The sequence below is a fragment of the Malaclemys terrapin genome, chromosome 10 (assembly GCF_027887155.1).
Source record: "Malaclemys terrapin pileata isolate rMalTer1 chromosome 10, rMalTer1.hap1, whole genome shotgun sequence".
NCBI classification, from domain to species: Eukaryota; Metazoa; Chordata; order Testudines; family Emydidae; genus Malaclemys; species Malaclemys terrapin.
This window is the reverse complement of record NC_071514.1, coordinates 25,880,322-25,898,636: the sequence shown is the minus strand read 5'-3', so window position 1 is coordinate 25,898,636 and position 18,315 is coordinate 25,880,322. Positions and strand designations below refer to the sequence as shown.

The following is an 18,315-nucleotide window of genomic DNA, read 5'->3' as shown; positions in this document are numbered from 1 at the left end:
AATTGATTGTGCGACCATTGAGAAGACTTATCTTTTAAAATACTGGAGGTAAATATACTAATAAGAGAAAATATTTATCGTATAAAACTTTGGGCCATTTCTTTTGAATTCTTTTAAGTAAACTATTGGATTCCATTCTTAGATTTCCCCAATATATTGATGTGTGAGGAGTTATTTTTGTAACTTGTGTTAGCAATAATATTAAAAATCTATTAAAAAACCTCTGCACAGTCTATGAAAGAATACATGTCATTTCTTTGCTTAGATATGTCATACTGACATCCTCTTGAAATCAGTGACAAAACACACACTCATTCTTGCGGAACCAGATGCAGGATTATAGTTATCTTTTATTTGTAATTTCATTGAATTGGTAACCTAGATGCTACTGATACATCGTGTTTATGTATTGCTTTGCATTTAAAAGCACTGTACACAGGTTCATTTTCTGGTTTGTTATACACTATTATAGGTTTTAGGATTATTAAGAGTGACTTGTTAAAATAAGATTTAGGTCATTATTGCTTGAGACATGCTAGGATGGCAGTTTCAGTTCATTAGAAGATTCCTGCTTACTGTAAATTGTCTTCCATTTTTAAAAGAAAAAAGGAATATACCGTTGTACTAAGTGCAGATTGCAATTTTTGACATGCAAAGAAAAAATGGATCACAAGACTCAGCATCACCGGACATTCAGGAAACCTAAGCAATTAGAGGGATTGCCTCCTGGAACTAAAGTAAGTTTTTACTTCATATAAAAGAGAAAAAAAGAAAAAGTTACCTGGCCGGAGAAATGGAGAGAGCCTACTTAGAGAGGAGGAGATGGGGGTACTGGATTTTAGGTGGGAGATACTGAGGAGTTGGGAAAGGAGGGAATCTTCCCTGCTCAAAGCAATCAATTTTACACCATCCCTCAAAGCGGATTATTTAATTCTGCCTCTGTGACGAACTGGGCCTGTTCTTGCTGGGGTGTGTGAATGCTGACAGGAGAGTGTGACTAGGATGTTCTGCATCGGGGGATGGGAGTCGGCCCAAGGGAACATACCTGAGCTTGTAACATGAGAACCCAGGAAGGGGTTGGAGGCCAGGTGACTCCGGGCCCGGGAAACTGAACAAAGGCTGTGGGAGGGGTCGCTGAAAGCAGAGTGCTGGAAGCAGGCTGGAGAGATGGCTGGGAGGCAGAGATGGCTCTGACCCCCCCAAAGGGGGGTGGGCTGGCAGGCCCTGGGACCCCAAGCTGGACCTAACTGAGGGGGGCCCTGTTGTCTGTGCCTGCAAGACCTGTCTTGGACTGTATTCCTGTCATCCAAATAAACCTTCTGCTTTACTGGCTGGCTGAGAGTCATGGTGAATCGCAGGAAGCCGGGGGTGCAGGGCCCTAACTCCCCCACAATCCGCAACAGCCTCCCATCTTCATAATTTATACAGGACTGTGCTTTCCCCGCACATGTCTGTGCACCCCAACACACACAATTGATAATAGCCCCACTCCCACTTTTTAGAAGAAGTCTGTCTTGCTGCTTTCCTGAGCTGAGGGTCCTGTTTTTGCCTTCTCTTTCCCCCTCACTTTCTTGGAGAAAAGCGAGGGCTTCAGCATATTGACTATAGAGAGGGTGTGATCAGTGGTTGAGAATATTTGACCCTTTCTCAATTTATGGGGCCATGTTGGGGAAGAGCAGCAGCCAGCAAGGGGGCAAAAGTTGCTGCTCCCTAGTTAGAACTCTGTCCTGAGCACAGAGATCTATAAGAGTTTTCCAGACCATGTTTGAAGGGAGATAAAGAGAGCTCTTCTTGCTATATGTGCTGAGGGAACCTTGCTGTTCATCAGCGTGTGGATCATCATCTCACCTGGTTCCCCTTCCTCAAGGAAAAAATAGAATGAGTGACAAGTAGCCAATCAGCACAAGATTTCCCTGTAAATTAGGGTTTTTTCATACCAACTTCTAAGAGGGTTTGAGATCCATAGTCCTATGAGGAAAACCTGTGGACTTGGCAGGTCTGTGAAGTAGCTGGTCTGTTGGAAGCTGACCAGCTTGACCACACTGTCATTTCAGTCCCTGTAGGAGAACTCATAATTGGATAGGTGCTTTGCAAATTATGAAGTACTTCTTTTCCCCCCAGTAAACCCTCAGGTCAGACTTCAGTCTTCTGTGATAACACACTCAATTATCCTAAGATTTAATGGGAAGACTAAGTAGTAGATGTTCTGCTTGCTTACTTTAGAATTTTCTGCTGTTACCTATTGGATGCCCCCTTTTTTGCTGAAAATCAGTAAACTACTTGGGGTATAGCTTCTGTTCTGTGTCAGTTGAAAGTAATATTTTTCAACATATGTCTTATTGAATAGGATTCTATATATTTGTGTTCCATGTGAAGCAAAATTTTCCTGACAGTAAACTGCTTTATTTGTTTTATGCAACAGGGATATGAACAAAATATACAAGGCAAATGAAAGCTTTGCCTAAGTTATAGGAATAGGCATTTCAAAAATTTAAATATAACTCGCTAATTAGTGTCATTAATTTTTACAGTGTTATAAAAATAAAGTGCCCATATTATTTCATGTTCCTAGGTTACTATTCGAGCTTCCGTTGGACCTCTTCAATCTGGAACATCTGCCACATCTTTTAGCACAAGCACCTCCACATTTCAGTTATCTCCCAAAACTAAAAACACAAACACTAAAAATCACAACAAATCTAATACAAATAAATCAAAATTAAAATCATCAACTATACAGAAGAAGCAAAACACATTTACTAGCAGCAGCAGCAGCAGCAGCAGCAAAAAAAAAAAAAAAGTTGCCAATACAGCATTGCATAATCTAAGGTAAAATCTTTCAGTTAATACTGTTCTAAAGTATATTTTGAACATACTTACAAAAAGTAGTTAAAGATCAGTTCATGAAGATAAAGCTTATTGGAACACAGAGGATTTGTGACATGGTTGAGTTTGGCAGGAAGAGCAGGTTCATAAGAAAGACGCTAGTATCTTGATATTTGCATACCAATATCTTGATATTATTTTTATCTTTATTCTTCCCCATGTGATTTGTTTGTTTTTTTAGCAACAGACTTCCTGGCAATGGATGAGCAGGACAGATGATGTGAAAAGTACTAATTTCCTACAAAATTTAGACTTTTCACTGGGTCACTGTACAAAATCATGTTTTGTTGAAATATTGAGTCTCCAGGTAGAGTCTACTAAAGATGACTTGCAAAGGGAAATATAGCTGTGCTTGTGTTCCTTTTAGCTTCTTTATGAGGTTACAAAGAAATCATTTTGTTTGTAGGGTTTTTAAGGTTTTGTTTGTTTTTTCCTGTTTATTTTTAAAATTAGGAATTCAGGTCTTGTCTGTCCTAGAAGGCACTCTGGTGACTGGAGATGTAATGAAATTGTTCCAGAAGAGTCAAGAGATTGAAAGCTAAGCTATTGAGAAGAGAGAGGATCTTTAGTTTGATTGTATAAAACTTTTTTAATAGCTATTTAACTTCAATGAATAACATTTTGGATACAGAACGCCTTTGTTAAAGATTAACAATCCTGCTTCTTCAATTGAGGTACTAAACCTCACAATAAATATGCTTCAGGACATCCAACTGGGCCTCCAACAAAATTAGGGAGGACCAGACTTAACTTTCTTCATTTAATTTTTCTGTAAAGTTTGTGGGGTATTTTGGGGGTGGATGGGTTGGGAAGACATCTCAGAGGAGACCCCCCCCCAATCCTTTTCTACACAGCTTAGAGAAGCAAAAAGCAGGCAAATAACTTATTTAAAAGTCCTTTGCAGATAACCTTTGAGTAAGTTTTAAGATCAGAATGACACTGTAATTAGAGGGGGGGAAATCTCTTGAGTGTTTTTTAAGAAATATGAGCTAATATGAATTTAAACAGTACTTTGTATATAGGCTCTACCATGACCAGCTAACATTTTTAAAAGGTGTTAAACTGTCTACGCTGGGTACTAAGTGGTGTTTAAAATCATTAGTCAGTCAACACATTGTTAAAAAGACCCTCTTTTTACTAGTCAAACCAATGCTGTTGAGGCTTTAAAATAAGACCTTTTAAATATATTATGTCCCCTTAATGTATTAACACTAACAGTATTTGGTTCATTTGTATTACTATTAGGTATCGTTTGGGAGTTCATAAATGCATTGAATGTTACTCAGAAATAAAAGATTTTGCAAGTCACTTTCCAGCATATGTCCATTGCAGCTTATGCAGATACAATACTAGCTGTAGCAAAGCCTATGTGAATCATATGATGAGGTGAGAACTGTTCAAATTTTTATAATTATAGTCATGGTTATTATAAAATATTTTTCTTTAACCTATATATAATTTATGTTAACTGTTTCTGTGAGTTGTATCTTGTATTTGTTTTATAGGACTGAGGAAAACTATAGGCTTAGATTTTCAAAGCAATGTTAATGACAGATGTGTGGCTAAATCCACTGCACTGGTACTTGCTATAAAAAAACAACTCAGACTATAAGCAGGACCCTGCGTATAGAGTGAGGCGTGGTATTGCAGGAAGAGAAACAATGATTTCGTGGTTGAGGCAATGAAATGACACCCTGGAGAACTGGGTTCTATCCGTGCCTCTATCTCTGCCACAGAATTCTTATGTGAGGCTGGGCAAGTAACTTAAACCAAATTTTTCAGAGGTGATCAGTAATAATTTTTTCCTCATTTTCTAGCCACCCACCTTGAGACCCTAATGTTTGAATTGTAGAAGGGCAGTTCAGTCACAGTTACAACTAAAGTCTATGGGATCTGTGCTTTAAACGTACGCAGTGCTATATAATGAGACGTTCTCTGAAAAATCAGGCTGTAAGTGTCTAAAATTGGCCACCCAAAATTAATGGATACTTTTTTGACCCTATTCTCTCTGTGCCTCAGTTCTGCATCTGTAAAATAATACTGCCTTATCTCACAGGGGTAATGTGAAGATAAATTCATTGATGTTTGTGAAATAGTCAGATACTGCAGTGATGATCGTGATAGAAAAGCCCATGAGAAAATTAATAATTCTGTATTTAGTGGAGTGTTTGAATAGTGGTGCAGTAAATAAGGTATGGGACCTCACATACAATGAGGGTAAATCAAAATGTTGAATAGCTGCTCATTAAATGAGCACTGTTCAGTCTGTGCACTGAATGAGGCAGGGGTCCTGTGAAAAAAATGTGATCATATAATTAAGGACTATATAATGCATACGCACAATCAGAATGAGTTAAGGTTGCCTAGGCAACTTTAAATTCTGGCATTTTCTAACTGAGTGCTTGACTTTACAATCTTAATGTTTTAGCATTTTGTGTGTATGTATGTAGACATGCCTGTGCCTACCTACACACACAGACATGTTGTGGTGTCAGTGTCCATTTGAGTTTTTGGATGAAGTGATGTATCGTGTTACAAACTTGCTGGTTTCTAGTTAGTTAATAGGAGAACCTTCTATGTTAGCAACCAGCAGCTGTATAGCTATCTTGTGGCTTTAGTTTGTCTTATATATTAAGACAGATCTCACATACGCACATTTATTAAGCTGTTGTGTAAACCTATTGAGTATAGTCCATAAATGATGCCTTGTTTCCAAAACATAGTGGAGCTGGAGCAAACTGAAATACTGATACTGAGAACAAACATATAGCTTATTGTAATTACTGTAAAACATCAAAATAATAGTTAAACCTTTAGAAGTTGAGAATATATTCTCAGGCTGTTTTATCTATTTTCAGAAATGACTTACTACTTATTTATGTCCAAACACAAAAATTCAAAGTACTTATTCAAAGACAATGCAATGCTATTGCCATATTATAATAGTAAGTGATTGTATCCTGAAAATTAAACTTCATAGTACTTCAGCTAATCATGACTGAAATGTTTTCTCCAAAAATCACATTCCTCCGAAAGTACTTAAAAGTTTACTAAACGGAAAAGGATAAAGACATACTTATTTAACTGGTAGTCTAATCCTGAAAATATATAACAACTAGTGATGTTTTAAAGATGTTGGTGTAGTATTTCAGTATTTTGAACAGGGAATGAGATGCTTGAACCTGTAAACTCTTTATGTACCAAATTTACTACCTTAGACTAGTACATGGACAGACAATAAAAGGCCTTTATTTTCATGTCTTGCAACAGGCAACTTGCAGTACCATTTACAGTGTAGTTATGTGGAGTACTACACTCAGAAAGACTTGCCCTCTATATAGAAAAATAGTGTAAATTATATTTTCTTCTCTGTAGTTTTCATAGTGCTCGTCCAAGTAAAAGATTTTGGATCTATAAGAAGCATTCAGAAGAACTGAGGTAAACTCTTATTTTCAGTTGCAAATTATTCTTTGTTTCATTCTTTTTTTAATATACACTCTTATACCTGTCTAGTCGCTTAGTTGATATTATATATAAGGCCTGTATTTGAGGTTCAAACTTTGGAACTCTTGATCTTGTGGGTTGCCACAAGTTGGAAGTAGCATGGAAGTGAAAATGTTTATGCAGGGGAAGTGAAGCTGCTTGTGGGAGAACTAATAATGTTTAATGTAGCTGCAGATAAATAAAGCAACTGTCTACATGTTTCTTCCACCCTTATTCCCCATCCCTGCCAAATTTTCAAAAGAAGAACTTCCTCTCACACACCTGTTATCTATAATGCTTGGAATGCTTAAGTAAAAGTGCTAATAATGGATAATACTTTTATGACTTTCTTTTTATTACGTTTTTACAGTGCTGAGCACAGTGGGGTCCTGGTATATGACTAGGGTTCCTACATGCTACCTTAATGCAAATAATAAATACTTAAGTGCACAAAAAATGATGATGATTTACATAAACATTACATACATGTACATTTTATTTTCATTGGATCTTCACATAGTCTCAAACTTTATATGCCACAAGTAGAAGACAATCTTTCATAGCCTTGTACTACTCACTCTTTTTACCTTTTTTTTTTCTTTTTTCTCTTCCTTTTTAGGGGTGTTACTGTAGTGTGTCTTAATTGTGATTTCCTAACTGATGTTTCTGGCTTAGATAAGATGGCCACACATTTGAGTGAAAGACATACTCATACTTGTCAAGTTATTATAGAGAATGGTAAGTACATGTAATATATTTTATTTTTATATATTGAATATTAATAATATAGTATTTTAGTCTACCACAATATTGGTGGTTCTTGTGGAGTTACATCCCAAAATGAATGCTAATCTTTCATGATAAGTTGGGTGAAGTGATATCATTTATTGGACCAACTTTTGTTGGTGACAGTGACAAGCATTCAAGCTTACATGTAGCTCTTCTTCATGTCTTTGAAATGTATTCAGAGTGTCATAGCTAAATACAAGGTGGAACAGATTGTTTAGCGTAAATAGTTAGTCCCTTGAAATATGTGTTGTTCAAGGTGAAGTGGTCCATTAACTCCTTTCCAGTAATGGAGGAGAATGGGGGTGTGGTTAGTGGGTTATAGATTGTTGTAATAAGCCATAAAGCCAGTGCCTTTCTTCGGTCCATGATTTTTAGCTTTTAGCAAAGTTATGAATTTAAGCTCCAAGGCTCATCTTTTGAAGGTGTTGTGCACGTTTCCTTTGTTACTCCTGAAGGCATTCTGTGCCAAAAAAAATAAAATTCTGCGCATGTATTTTAAAATTCTGCAAAATTCTGCACATTTTATTTTTCAAATAAATGTGGAGGCTCCAGCATGGCATTGGGGAGCACACTGGCTGCACAGAGGTGGGAGACCGTGGTGCAGCTCCTCCCGGGACACGGACTCAGCAATGAGGCTGCACCCAACCCTGACACAGTGCAAGGACCGGGCCTGCCCCAGAAACACCCCAGGGCCCTACACTCTGTGCTAGGTGCACCAGGTGTGTGCAGGCAGACTCAGCAAAGCAGGATCCAAGTGTGGATCAAGAGGGTTCTGTGTGGGGCAATCTGGGTGTGGGCAGCTCAGTGGGGGATCCAGGTGCAGGGGGGATCTGGATACATAGGGGCTTCTTGAGGGGGGTTCTGGATACAATGGTAATGGGACTCTGCAGAGGGTCCAGGTGAAGGTTGGGGCTCAGCGGGGGGGTGGGGTCTGGGTGTGGGGGGTCCAGTTGGGGCTCGGTGGGGTGGTCCAGGTGCAGGGGCAGTGGGGCTCATCGGGTGGTGGGCTTCTGAGTGCAGGGGGTTGAGGCTCGGTGGGAGGGTCTGGGTATGCACAGGAGTTGGGCGGATGGGGGAGCAGCTGCCTGTACAGGAATCCCTCCCCCTGCAGCTGGGGAGTGATGGGTGCAGTAAGTGGGGGGTGGGGGTGGGAGTTTTCAGAGATTCCTTCAGCCAGGGGCGAAATCTGGGGGTGGGTCTGACCCAGCCACGGATGCTGTGCAAGGGAAGAGGAAGTCCTGTCCTCCCCTGCCCAGCCGGGACCAACACCAGAGACTGATGCACGGTAGGAGCCACTAGCCAGGTCTTCCCCAGTCCTGCCTTCTGCCCTGCAGTGATTTACCTTTCTGCTGGCTGCCCTGGGCCCCCAAAACGTAATGCTGGGGAAGGTAACATGCTTCCCATCAAAAAGTCATTTTTCTGTGGGGAAGCAAAGAAATCTGCAAGGGACATAAATTCTGCGCATGTGCAGTGGTGCAGAATTCCCCCAGGAGTACTTTATAGCTGACCTCAGTTCTCATCCACAGAGAGATCATTTTGTGAAAAGTGTTTACACACAAATGATATGGTGTTTTTGTCTTATCATTTTTCTGAGTGAGTTCACTCGGGAATGTAGTGATTGTCTGCTTTCATTCATGAAGTTATTGTTGGGCATTTAGTGCACTGGATGATGTACGCCGCATGTTGTGATAGGCATATGTAGGACCCATGGATCTGGAAAGGTGTGTTGTGGGAGGTGTTGATCATCCTAGCAATGGGGATATGTTTACAGATTTTGCATCTGTTATGCTGGCAGGGTCTGGTGGTGCTTGGAGTTGGTATGTCCTGGTCTCTGGGGAGCTTGCTTCTGATGATGAGCTTGGAAAGGTTGGGGGAGTTTTTAGGTGTGTTAAGGTGTATATCCCAGACTTTTTTCTACTGTATTCTGTGGTATTTGAGTGCCTGGCTGTCAATAACTGATATCTTGGTGTGTTTGAGGTGGTTACTGGATCTATGAAAGTAGGTGTGGTGATCAAGGTTTGTTTTTTTTATAAATTGTCTGTAGAGTTCCAACGTTGAAGCTGATCATGGTGTCCAGGAAGTTGACGCTAGTGTGGAAGTGTTTTAGATAGAGTTTAATGGATGGATAGGGGTTATTAAAGTTGTGGTGGAAATCAGTGAGGGAGTTTAGGTCATCTGTCCAGAGGATGAAAATACCATTGATATATTTCAAGTATATCACTAGTTTTGAGGTACGTTTGTCCAGTAATTCTTCTTCAAGATGGACAATGAAAAGGTTGTAGTATTGGGGAGCTACCCTAGTACCCATGGCTTGGACAAAGTGTTCTGGTTGAATGTAAAATTGTTATGGGTAAGGATGAAATGGATGATCTTTCATGATGATATTTCAAGGTGTATTTTTTAATGTAGAATTAATTCTTTATTTTTAATTCCAGTTTCCCTAGCTTGCCCTGCTGCTGAACACATTTCTGAGTAAGTTTTTATTTTTGTTAACCTCTAAAATGTAGTTAACTTAATTTGTATAACTAGATATGATCAAAAGTTGCACTATGAATATGAGCTCCTTCATATTTGAGGTGCGTGGATAAATATTCCTAGCTCTCTGCTTGTCTGCATAGTTTTAGTTCTGGGTTGTATCCTAACTGGAGAGGACCTATTATCCAGGTATGGTTTGGCCTTAGACAAAATCTCTAATGAATACTGCTTTCAAGATTTTTGTCCAATTTTGCAAAAATTATTAGATTATCTGAGAGATTTTGGCACTGATCAATCCTGAACTTAAACCTAAACTAATCTGAATCTGAACCCTGCTTGAACCCTTTTCTATTATCAACACTGTTTAATGAATCTTTAATGTTCTTTGTTGGGTTACAGTGAAGATTGTGGTTTTATCTGAACTAAACAAATGAGGATTTAGTTATAGGACATTTAGAATGAACCTGAGGTAATTTATATGATGAAGGTGTGTGCTTTTGTCACTGATTTTCTTAGGTGTGCAAAGAAAAAAAAATTACTTTTTTTAGGGTTGTTGATTAATCACAGTTAACTCACGTGATTAACTCAAAAAACTAATCGCGATTAAAAAAATTAATCTTGATTAATCTCACTGTTAAACAATAGAATACCAATGGAAATGTATTAAATATTTTGGATGTTTTTCTACATTTTCAAATATATTGATTTCTATTACAATACAGAATACAAAGTGTACAATGCTCACTTTATATTATCATTTTTATTACAAATACTTGCACTGTAGAAATGATAAAAGAAATAGTATTTTTCAATTCACCTCATACAAGTACTGTAGTGCAATCTCTTTATCATGAAAGTTGAACTTACATGGTATTCTATTATTGTTCTATTATTATTCTGTTGTTATTCTATTATTGTTTAACAGCGCCATCACAAAAGCTCCTATAATACTAATAATATTAACGCCAGCCTTCTGGAAGCTGGCCAATAGTTGGACACGTTGAGTAGTGTAGACATTAGTCTGAAGAACCAGTGTGTGTGAGACATGACACTTTTTTGATCAAAGTGGCTGCCTTTGTTTGAGTGTCATTTGGTATACAAGATGCTGTATAGATTTGTAATTTAAAAAAAAAAAAATTCCCATGCTCTGGTAGGGTATGATGCTCATTCCCTGTTTCTGGAAATAATCACAATAAATACATTTTTATAGGTTTTCAAATACAAAATAAAGCTAAAATTCAGTTATAACATATATTTCCTCTGTGTGTGTGTGTGTGTGTGTGTACGTGTACTTTTTTGCAATTAGAGAAGTGTATTTCAGTATCTATTGTATGTTGTAGAGATAATATAGTTAAGATTAGTTAAGTTTTGCACAGAAAGCAGGGATTCACTCTTTTAGTTATGTATGAAAATTACAGCACATCCTCCCCCAAATTACACCACTTCTTGAGTAAAGAAGGTTCTGAGGATTTACAAATAAATCCATTAATTAGTTTGAGTTAAATTAATTTTAAAATTAATTGCACCCCCTGGCAAAACCTTTTTTGTAATGCCTGGTGATCTTAATAATGAATAAAACAGACTCTTCAAATTTCCCATATAGTTAAAACTTAATAGAATCTTATGACTAGGCTTCATTAGAAGAATTTTCTTTTTAGAATTATGGCCATTCTTTGCTGCTTCATAACTGAAAGTTTCTTTTTTATTCTTCAACCACTGTTAATCTTCAGAGAAGTCCACAAAGAACAGTCATCTCTCAAAATAGCCATCATCTCTTGTTGTCCTCAGTGGGATTCGAGCCATAGGCCTGTATCTGCACTCAGTTGCTCCTCGCAGTGCTCCTATTTACCTCATGAGAGCACAGGAAACTGACAGATTCCTAGAGGGGGAGCTGGGTTTCTCTTCAGTTGGGAACAGTGAGGTAGTGGCCATTTTGAAGAGAACACTTCTTCATGAGTTTTTCAGGAGAATGGCTTAAAGCTGTCAAAACATACTTGTGAATTTGGCCCTAAAAGATTTAAGATTGATACTACATTTCTTCAAATTATTGGAAACATCGCATAGTAGTATTTTCTTTAGGTTTCTTGTTTAGTGTTCATGGATTAAATCTTTAATATTATAGAAACATCAGACTGGAAGGGACCTCAAGAGTTCATCTAGTCCAGTCTCCTCCACTCATGGCAGGACTAAGTATTATCTAGACCATCCCTGACAGGTGTTTGTCTAACCTGCTCTTAAAAATCTCCAATGATGGAGATTCTATAACCTCGCTAGACAATTTATTCCAGTGTTTAACTACCCTGACAGGAAGTTTTTCCTAATATCCATCCTAAAGCGTCTTTGCTGCAATTTAAGCCTATTGCTTCTTGTCCTATCTTCAGAGATTAATGAGAACAATTTAATTATCTCCATTGTCCTTGTGACAGCCTTTTATTTACTTGAAAACTGTTATCATGGCCCCTCTATCTTCTTTTCTCTTCTCCAGATTAAACAAACCCAGTTTTTTTCAATCTTCCATCATAGGTCATGTTTTCTAGACCTTTAATCATTTTTGTTGCTCTTCTCTGGATTTTCTCCAGTTTGTCCACATCTTGCCTGAAATGTGGTGCGTAGAACTGGACACAATACTGAGTAGAGCGAAAGAATTACTTCTCATGACTTGCTTACAATACTCCTGCTAATACATCCTAGAATGATGTTTCTTTTTTTGCAACAGTTTCTTTTTCTTTACACTGTTGACTGGTATTTACCTTGTGATCCACTATGATCCCCAGATCCCTTTCTGCAGTTCTCCTTCCTAGGCAGTCACTTCCCATTTTGTATGAGTGCAACTGATTGTTCCTTCCTAAGTGGAGTACTTTGCATTTGTCCTTATTGAATTTCATCCTATTTACTTCAGAGCATTTGTCTAGTTTGTCTAGATCATTTTGAATTTTAACCCTATCCTTCAAAGTACTTGCGACCCCTCCCATCTTGGTATCATCTGCAAACTTTATAAGTGTACTTTTTATGCCATTATCTAAATCATTGATAAAGATATTGAACAGATTAGACCTAGAACTGATCCCTGCGGGACCCCACTCAATATGCACTTCCAGTTTGACTGTGAACCATTGATAACTACTCTCTGGGAACAGTTTTCCAACCAATTATGCACCCACCATATAGTAGCTCTGTCTAGGTTGTAGATCCCTATTCTTCAAGTGATTGCTCATGTGTATTCCACAATAGGTGTGCGTGCTTGCCACGTGCACCGGTGCCGGAAGTATTTCCCCTAGCAGTACCCGTAGGGGAGCGCCCCTAGCGACCCCTAGAGTGGCGCCTGCATGGTGCAGTATAAGGGGCGCTGCGCGCTCCCCCCACCCTCTGTTCCTTCTTGCCACCAGTGAAGGTGCTTCGGAACTGCTCTGCTCCAGCTTGTCTACAGCTTTCCTCCAGAACTCTTGTTCGTTCGATGTAGTAGTACCTGTAGTTCTTCTTCGAGTGATTGCTCCTGTGTATTCCACAGTAGGTGTGCGTGCTTGCCACGTGCACTGGTGCCGGCAGTTTTTCCCTTAGCAGCATCCGTAGTAGGGGAGCACCGCTGCAACCCCTGGAGTGGCGCCGACATATCGCGCCATAAAGGAGGCTGCGTGCTCCCTCCACCCTCAGTTCCTTCTTGCCGCCAGTGAAGGTAGTCGGAACTTTGTGCTCCAGCTTTGCTGCAGCATTTCTAGCCTTAGTGGTATCCAGCTTTCACTGAAGTTACTTGTTGAACTTTTTTCTGTTAGTGCCGGGCTCGGGGCATGCCCCGTGGCCCAGGCTTCAAGTCGTGCGACTCTTGTCGCAATTCTATGCCCAGAAGCAATCCACACACTCAGTGTCTTCGCTGTCTGGGCAAGGCTCACATTAGTGAGAAGTGTAAAATTTGCCGCTCCTTCAAGCCGCGAACAAAGAAGGAGCGTGAAATCCGACTCCGAGCTCTCCTAATGGAGTCAGCGTTGGCCCCGGCACCAGCACGTCGAGCTGACCCCGCACCGGGCACCGCGTCCTCGGCGCGCAATAGGCAGGGTCCTACAGAAGGTGAAGTCAGACGGGGCGAGAATTATCCTGATAGCCCCAGATTGGGCCCATCAACATTGATATGGGACCTTACTGCAATTCTTGGCGGCCCCCCCTCGCAGGCTGCCGCTCCGCCCGGACCTCCTCTCCCAGGAGGGAGGTCGTCTCCTCCATCCCAACCTGGCCCCGCTCCACCTGACAGCATGGCTGTTCCGTGGCTAGATGCGGAGGATGGAAGGAGTACCGAGGCTGTTAGACGGGTCCTGCTTGAAAGCAGGAAGCCATCCACACGGAGGGCCTACCTGGCTAAGTGGTATCTGTTCTCCTCATGGGCGAGGGAGAGAAGTTCCTCCCCTGCGTCTGCTCCTCTCCAGCTGGTCCTGGACTACCTCCTGTCCCTTAGGACTGAAGGGCTGGCTCCCTCCTCGATCAGGGTGCACCTGGCGGCCATTTTGGGTGGCGGGACAGTCAGTGTTCTCCCACCACATGACTTCCAGGTTTTTAAAGGGTTTGGACAGAGCGTTCCCTTATGCTAGACCCCCGGTTCCTCCTTGGGACCTGAACCTGGTGCTGTCACGCCTCACGGGACCTCCCTTTGAGCCCTTGGCCACTTGCTCCTGGTCCCACTTATCTGAGAAAGTGGCGTTTTTGGTGGCTATCGCCTTAGCCCACAGGGTTTCGGAGCTTAGGGCGCTGACCTCGGATCCCCCGTACACTGTCTTCCATAAGGGGAAGGTCCAGCTTCGCCCGCACCCAGCCTTCCTCCCGAAGGTGGTCTCAGCGTTTCATATGGACCAGGACATTTTCCTGCCAGTCCTGTGTCCTAAGCCCCATTCTTCCAATGAGGAACGACACCTACACATGCTAGATGTGCGTAGAGCGCTGGCCTTTTACTTAGATCGAACAAGACCATTCCGGAAATCCCCTCAGCTTTTTGTTGCTACGGTCGAGCACATGAGGGGGCAATCGGTTTCCACCCAGTGGATCTCCCGCTGGATTACCTCGTGCATTCGCACCTGTTACGACCTGGCAGGGGTTCCCCTGCCTCCTATTGTTAAGGCGCATTCGACGAGAGCCCAGGCCTCGTCAGCGGCCTATGTGGCTCATGTCCCTGTTCAGGACATCTGCAGGGCTGCTACATGGTCCTCTGTCCATACTTCTGCATCGTACTATGCGATCGTCTCCCAAGCAAGGGACGCCGCCGGGTTTGGTAGGGTGGTGCTCCGCCTGGGTAACCCTTAACCTTTATCATTTAGAACTCCTACCCACCTCCATCAGGACTAGCTTGGAGTCACCTACTGTGGAATACACAGGAGCAATCACTCGAAGAAGAAAGGACAGTTACCCGTTCCGTAACTGGCGTTCTTCGAGATGTGTTGCTCCTGTCTATTCCACGTCCCACCCTCCTTTCCCCTCTGTCGGAGTTGTCTGGCAAGAAGGAACTGAGGGTGGAGGGAGCACGCAGCCCGCTTTATGGCACGATATGTCGGCGCTACTCCAGGGGTCGCAGCGGTGCTCCCCCACTATGGATGCTGCTAAGGGAAAAACTTCCGGTACTTGTGCACGTGGCGAGCCTGCACACCTACTGTAGAATAGACACGAGCAACACATCTCGAAGAACAACAGTTATGGAACAGGTAACTGTCCTTTGAAGTAGTTAGATTAGTTTAGTTTAGTGAGCCCGTGCCGCGGCATGCCCCGTGCCCCGGGTTTTAAGTTGTACGACACTTGTAGACGACCGATGCCAGTGAGTGATCCGCACACAGACTGTTTATGCTGTCTGGGTGAAATCCATCTCAGCGATTGCTGCAAGATTTGCAGGTCTTTCAAGCCTAGGACCAGGAGAGAAAGAGACATTCGGCTCTGGGCTAACCTGATGGAGTGAGCATTGACCCCGACTCCGGCACGCCATTCCCCAAGTCGGCACCGGATAACGTGGTGGTGGTGCGCGGCGACCCATCGGTGCCATCTACCAGTCGGCACCGCTCCCCGTCCGCGGGGCACGCCAAGAAGGCTCAGAAGAGGCCTTCTCCGCCGTGGCACCGGAGCAAAACCAGGGGAGAGGCTAGGCCCATGTTGGGCAGTCCTCGGTCCCTATCAGCCTCCAGGCCTCCGACTCAGGTCGAGCGGAGTAGCCCAGCCCATTCAGAGCAGGCTTCCCCAGATGTCCGGATGCCCTCCACGCCGGAGGCCCTGCAAACGGCTTGGGACGTTATGTCTATGCCGGTACCAGGGGCACCACCAACGCTGACTCCACGGTCCAGAGGCAAACCATTGCTGGGATCTCCGCAGTCACCCCCGGCTTGGTACCGTTTGTGGTCGAGGGAATGTTCCTGATGCCATTCGCCATCCAGTCACCATCCCATGCGTAGTCCACGCCGGTCACCGTCAGCCCCCACCAGGTTGTCTGGCTGGGTTCTGACTGACACGGGCTCCAGGCACCGCTCCGCCTCGAGAGACCGAGACAGATGACACCGAAGGTCTTCGTCTCCGAAGGGCTACCATAGCCACTCGCGACACGAACATCGATGCCGTTCCCCTTCGTTGTCTCGCTCCAGGACCCCGCCACAGCACCGCACCCGCAGTGGGTTTTTTACCCACGAGAGCTTATGCCCAAATAAATCTGTTAGTCTTTAAGGAGTTTGATATAGTAGGGAATAAAGATACTGTAAACAAGTATTGAAATTAGTGGCAGAACCCCCGCTGACTCCACAACTATATCTTTGTGGTATTTAAATTGGTCTGGCCTTTTGACCACATTTTTCTAACTATTGTCTGTGCTTTAGATAAATCATTATTAAAAACACATTTATTATATTCTCTGCATAGAAATCATTAAAACAATGAAGCTGAGCCAAGTAGTAGAGAGATGCCACTTCATTTTTTATTGGTGTTCCTACTCATGATTAAATACTTCAGAGTATTCTAAATCCCTGACTGAAAAGAGTGGTTTTAGTGCGTCATTTATCGTACACAATTTTAACACTTGATTTACTCTGTTTTTCTCATTGTTAATTAGTTTTACGTTAATATAATGCTAAGTGCTACAAAAAACAGTATGATCTTTAGTCCCCTTGAATATATATATATGCCACATTCTATATCATAAATCAGGATGTAATAAATAATCATAAATGGGTTTGCATAATACTAGCAAAGTCATTATTAATACCTACCAAGGTGTTGTTATTAATAAACATAAGTTTTATGATGTCCATTGAGAATGTTTAAAGATTATTGAAATGGTGTTTATTAACACTGTTTTTTCTTGTATTAGTCAATAGTAGAACGCAATTAGGCTAAATGACATCAGTCATAGTGCTGGTGTTATCTGTTTTTCATAAAATTTAAATGACTGTTTCTTATGCAAGGTATATCGCACATTGTAGAAGCAGTCATTAAGCCTCACTGAGGTCATGAATAATTTAATTCATGATTAATAACATTACTACTCAGGTCTGATAGTAACAGCACCATACGTCAGCTGATTAAAATTGACTTTAATGCAGCATCAACAAAGAAGATATGGCCACAAGCAATTTCTAAAACAAAAAGCCTTTGAAAGGTTAGATTTTATATTAAAACTGATGACTTAACAAGGTTTTACAGGACATATGTACTTCTTGCTCCCTCTGCAGTAGCATTTTCTCATATAAACACAGAAAATCAATCAGGGTGATGTTGTGATAAGCTGTTTAATTAATGTGGGTTTAGAAGTCAATAAATTTAAATAATTTGTAGCTATCTATTGTATGGATTGTGCTTGTGAAGATATTTTTGGGGAAGAATATCCTCTAAGTGATAGTTGAAGGTCAGTTTTACAAAAAAAACTTTATTCTGAGCTATTGGATGCAATAAATTATACAATTTAAGAAAGACATATGCAATAGTTTTGTTGTAGGAATGTTTCTCTGTAATGTCATTGTGTAGCTGTATGAGAGAAACATGTTTTAACTTTGTAAAATATAGCTATTTTTATATATAAATCTTAGGAATTTATTTGGGTAAAATGGTGATTCAGTCATAGTTTGAGAGGTTGATCGTGGGAAAGATGCATCATCTATCATCAAATAGACTTACAGCAACTATTAGCAGAACAGTATTTCTTGAAGTTTTGTGAGACTATTACTTTCCTTTTTTCCATCAATGAAATAAATGGGAAAGGGTCACACGAAACAAGTTTGTGTACAACTTACTACATGTATACAATAAATGTTTTGAGATGTTAAAATATGAAATAGATTTTAAGCCAACTCAGATCCATTTTAACTATAAAAATAGATTTCAAGCTGCTATGGTATTTTTCTTACTGTCAGTATAATATTTGTCCTATTTTCACCTCTATTTTTAATATTAACAGTACAGTATGAAAACTCTGAATCTCAATTCGTTATTCACTAGGTTAAAGGCAACTTCTCTCTCTCTGGTGGAGATTTCAAAGTCTGAGGTAATATTTTATTATAGTCTAAAGATGTCTGCATACCAAATATTTTTGAATGTCTATAATGGTTAACCAACTGGGAAGATACTACTTAAATACATATGTATGCACTGCTGTATAATAAGGTTAGTATGTCCAGGAGACACATTTGTTTTGAAGAATCAAGCCTTGTCCTGCATTGTCATCTGTTTTCAAATGAC

At 41.0% G+C, this 18,315-nt stretch overlaps 1 protein-coding gene across 9 annotated transcripts in view; it reads left to right on the top strand.

Moving 5' to 3' along the window:
- ZNF280D (zinc finger protein 280D) overlaps positions 1 to 18,315 on the top strand; it is an 80,182-nt gene that overhangs the window by 51,236 nt on the left and 10,631 nt on the right. For all 9 annotated transcript variants that reach the window (XR_008446423.1, XR_008446424.1, XR_008446426.1 and 6 more), the window contains 7 exons: positions 603 to 737; positions 2,573 to 2,829; positions 4,132 to 4,272; positions 6,262 to 6,324; positions 6,989 to 7,107; positions 9,594 to 9,630; positions 18,076 to 18,121. Coding sequence is in view for 5 of the 9 variants with exons in the window: in XM_054041416.1 (XP_053897391.1) it covers positions 603 to 737; positions 2,573 to 2,829; positions 4,132 to 4,272; positions 6,262 to 6,324; positions 6,989 to 7,107; positions 9,594 to 9,630; positions 18,076 to 18,121 (798 nt within the window). In the remaining 4 variants the exon portion in view is untranslated. The remainder of the gene's footprint in view (positions 1 to 602; positions 738 to 2,572; positions 2,830 to 4,131; positions 4,273 to 6,261; positions 6,325 to 6,988; positions 7,108 to 9,593; positions 9,631 to 18,075; positions 18,122 to 18,315) is intronic.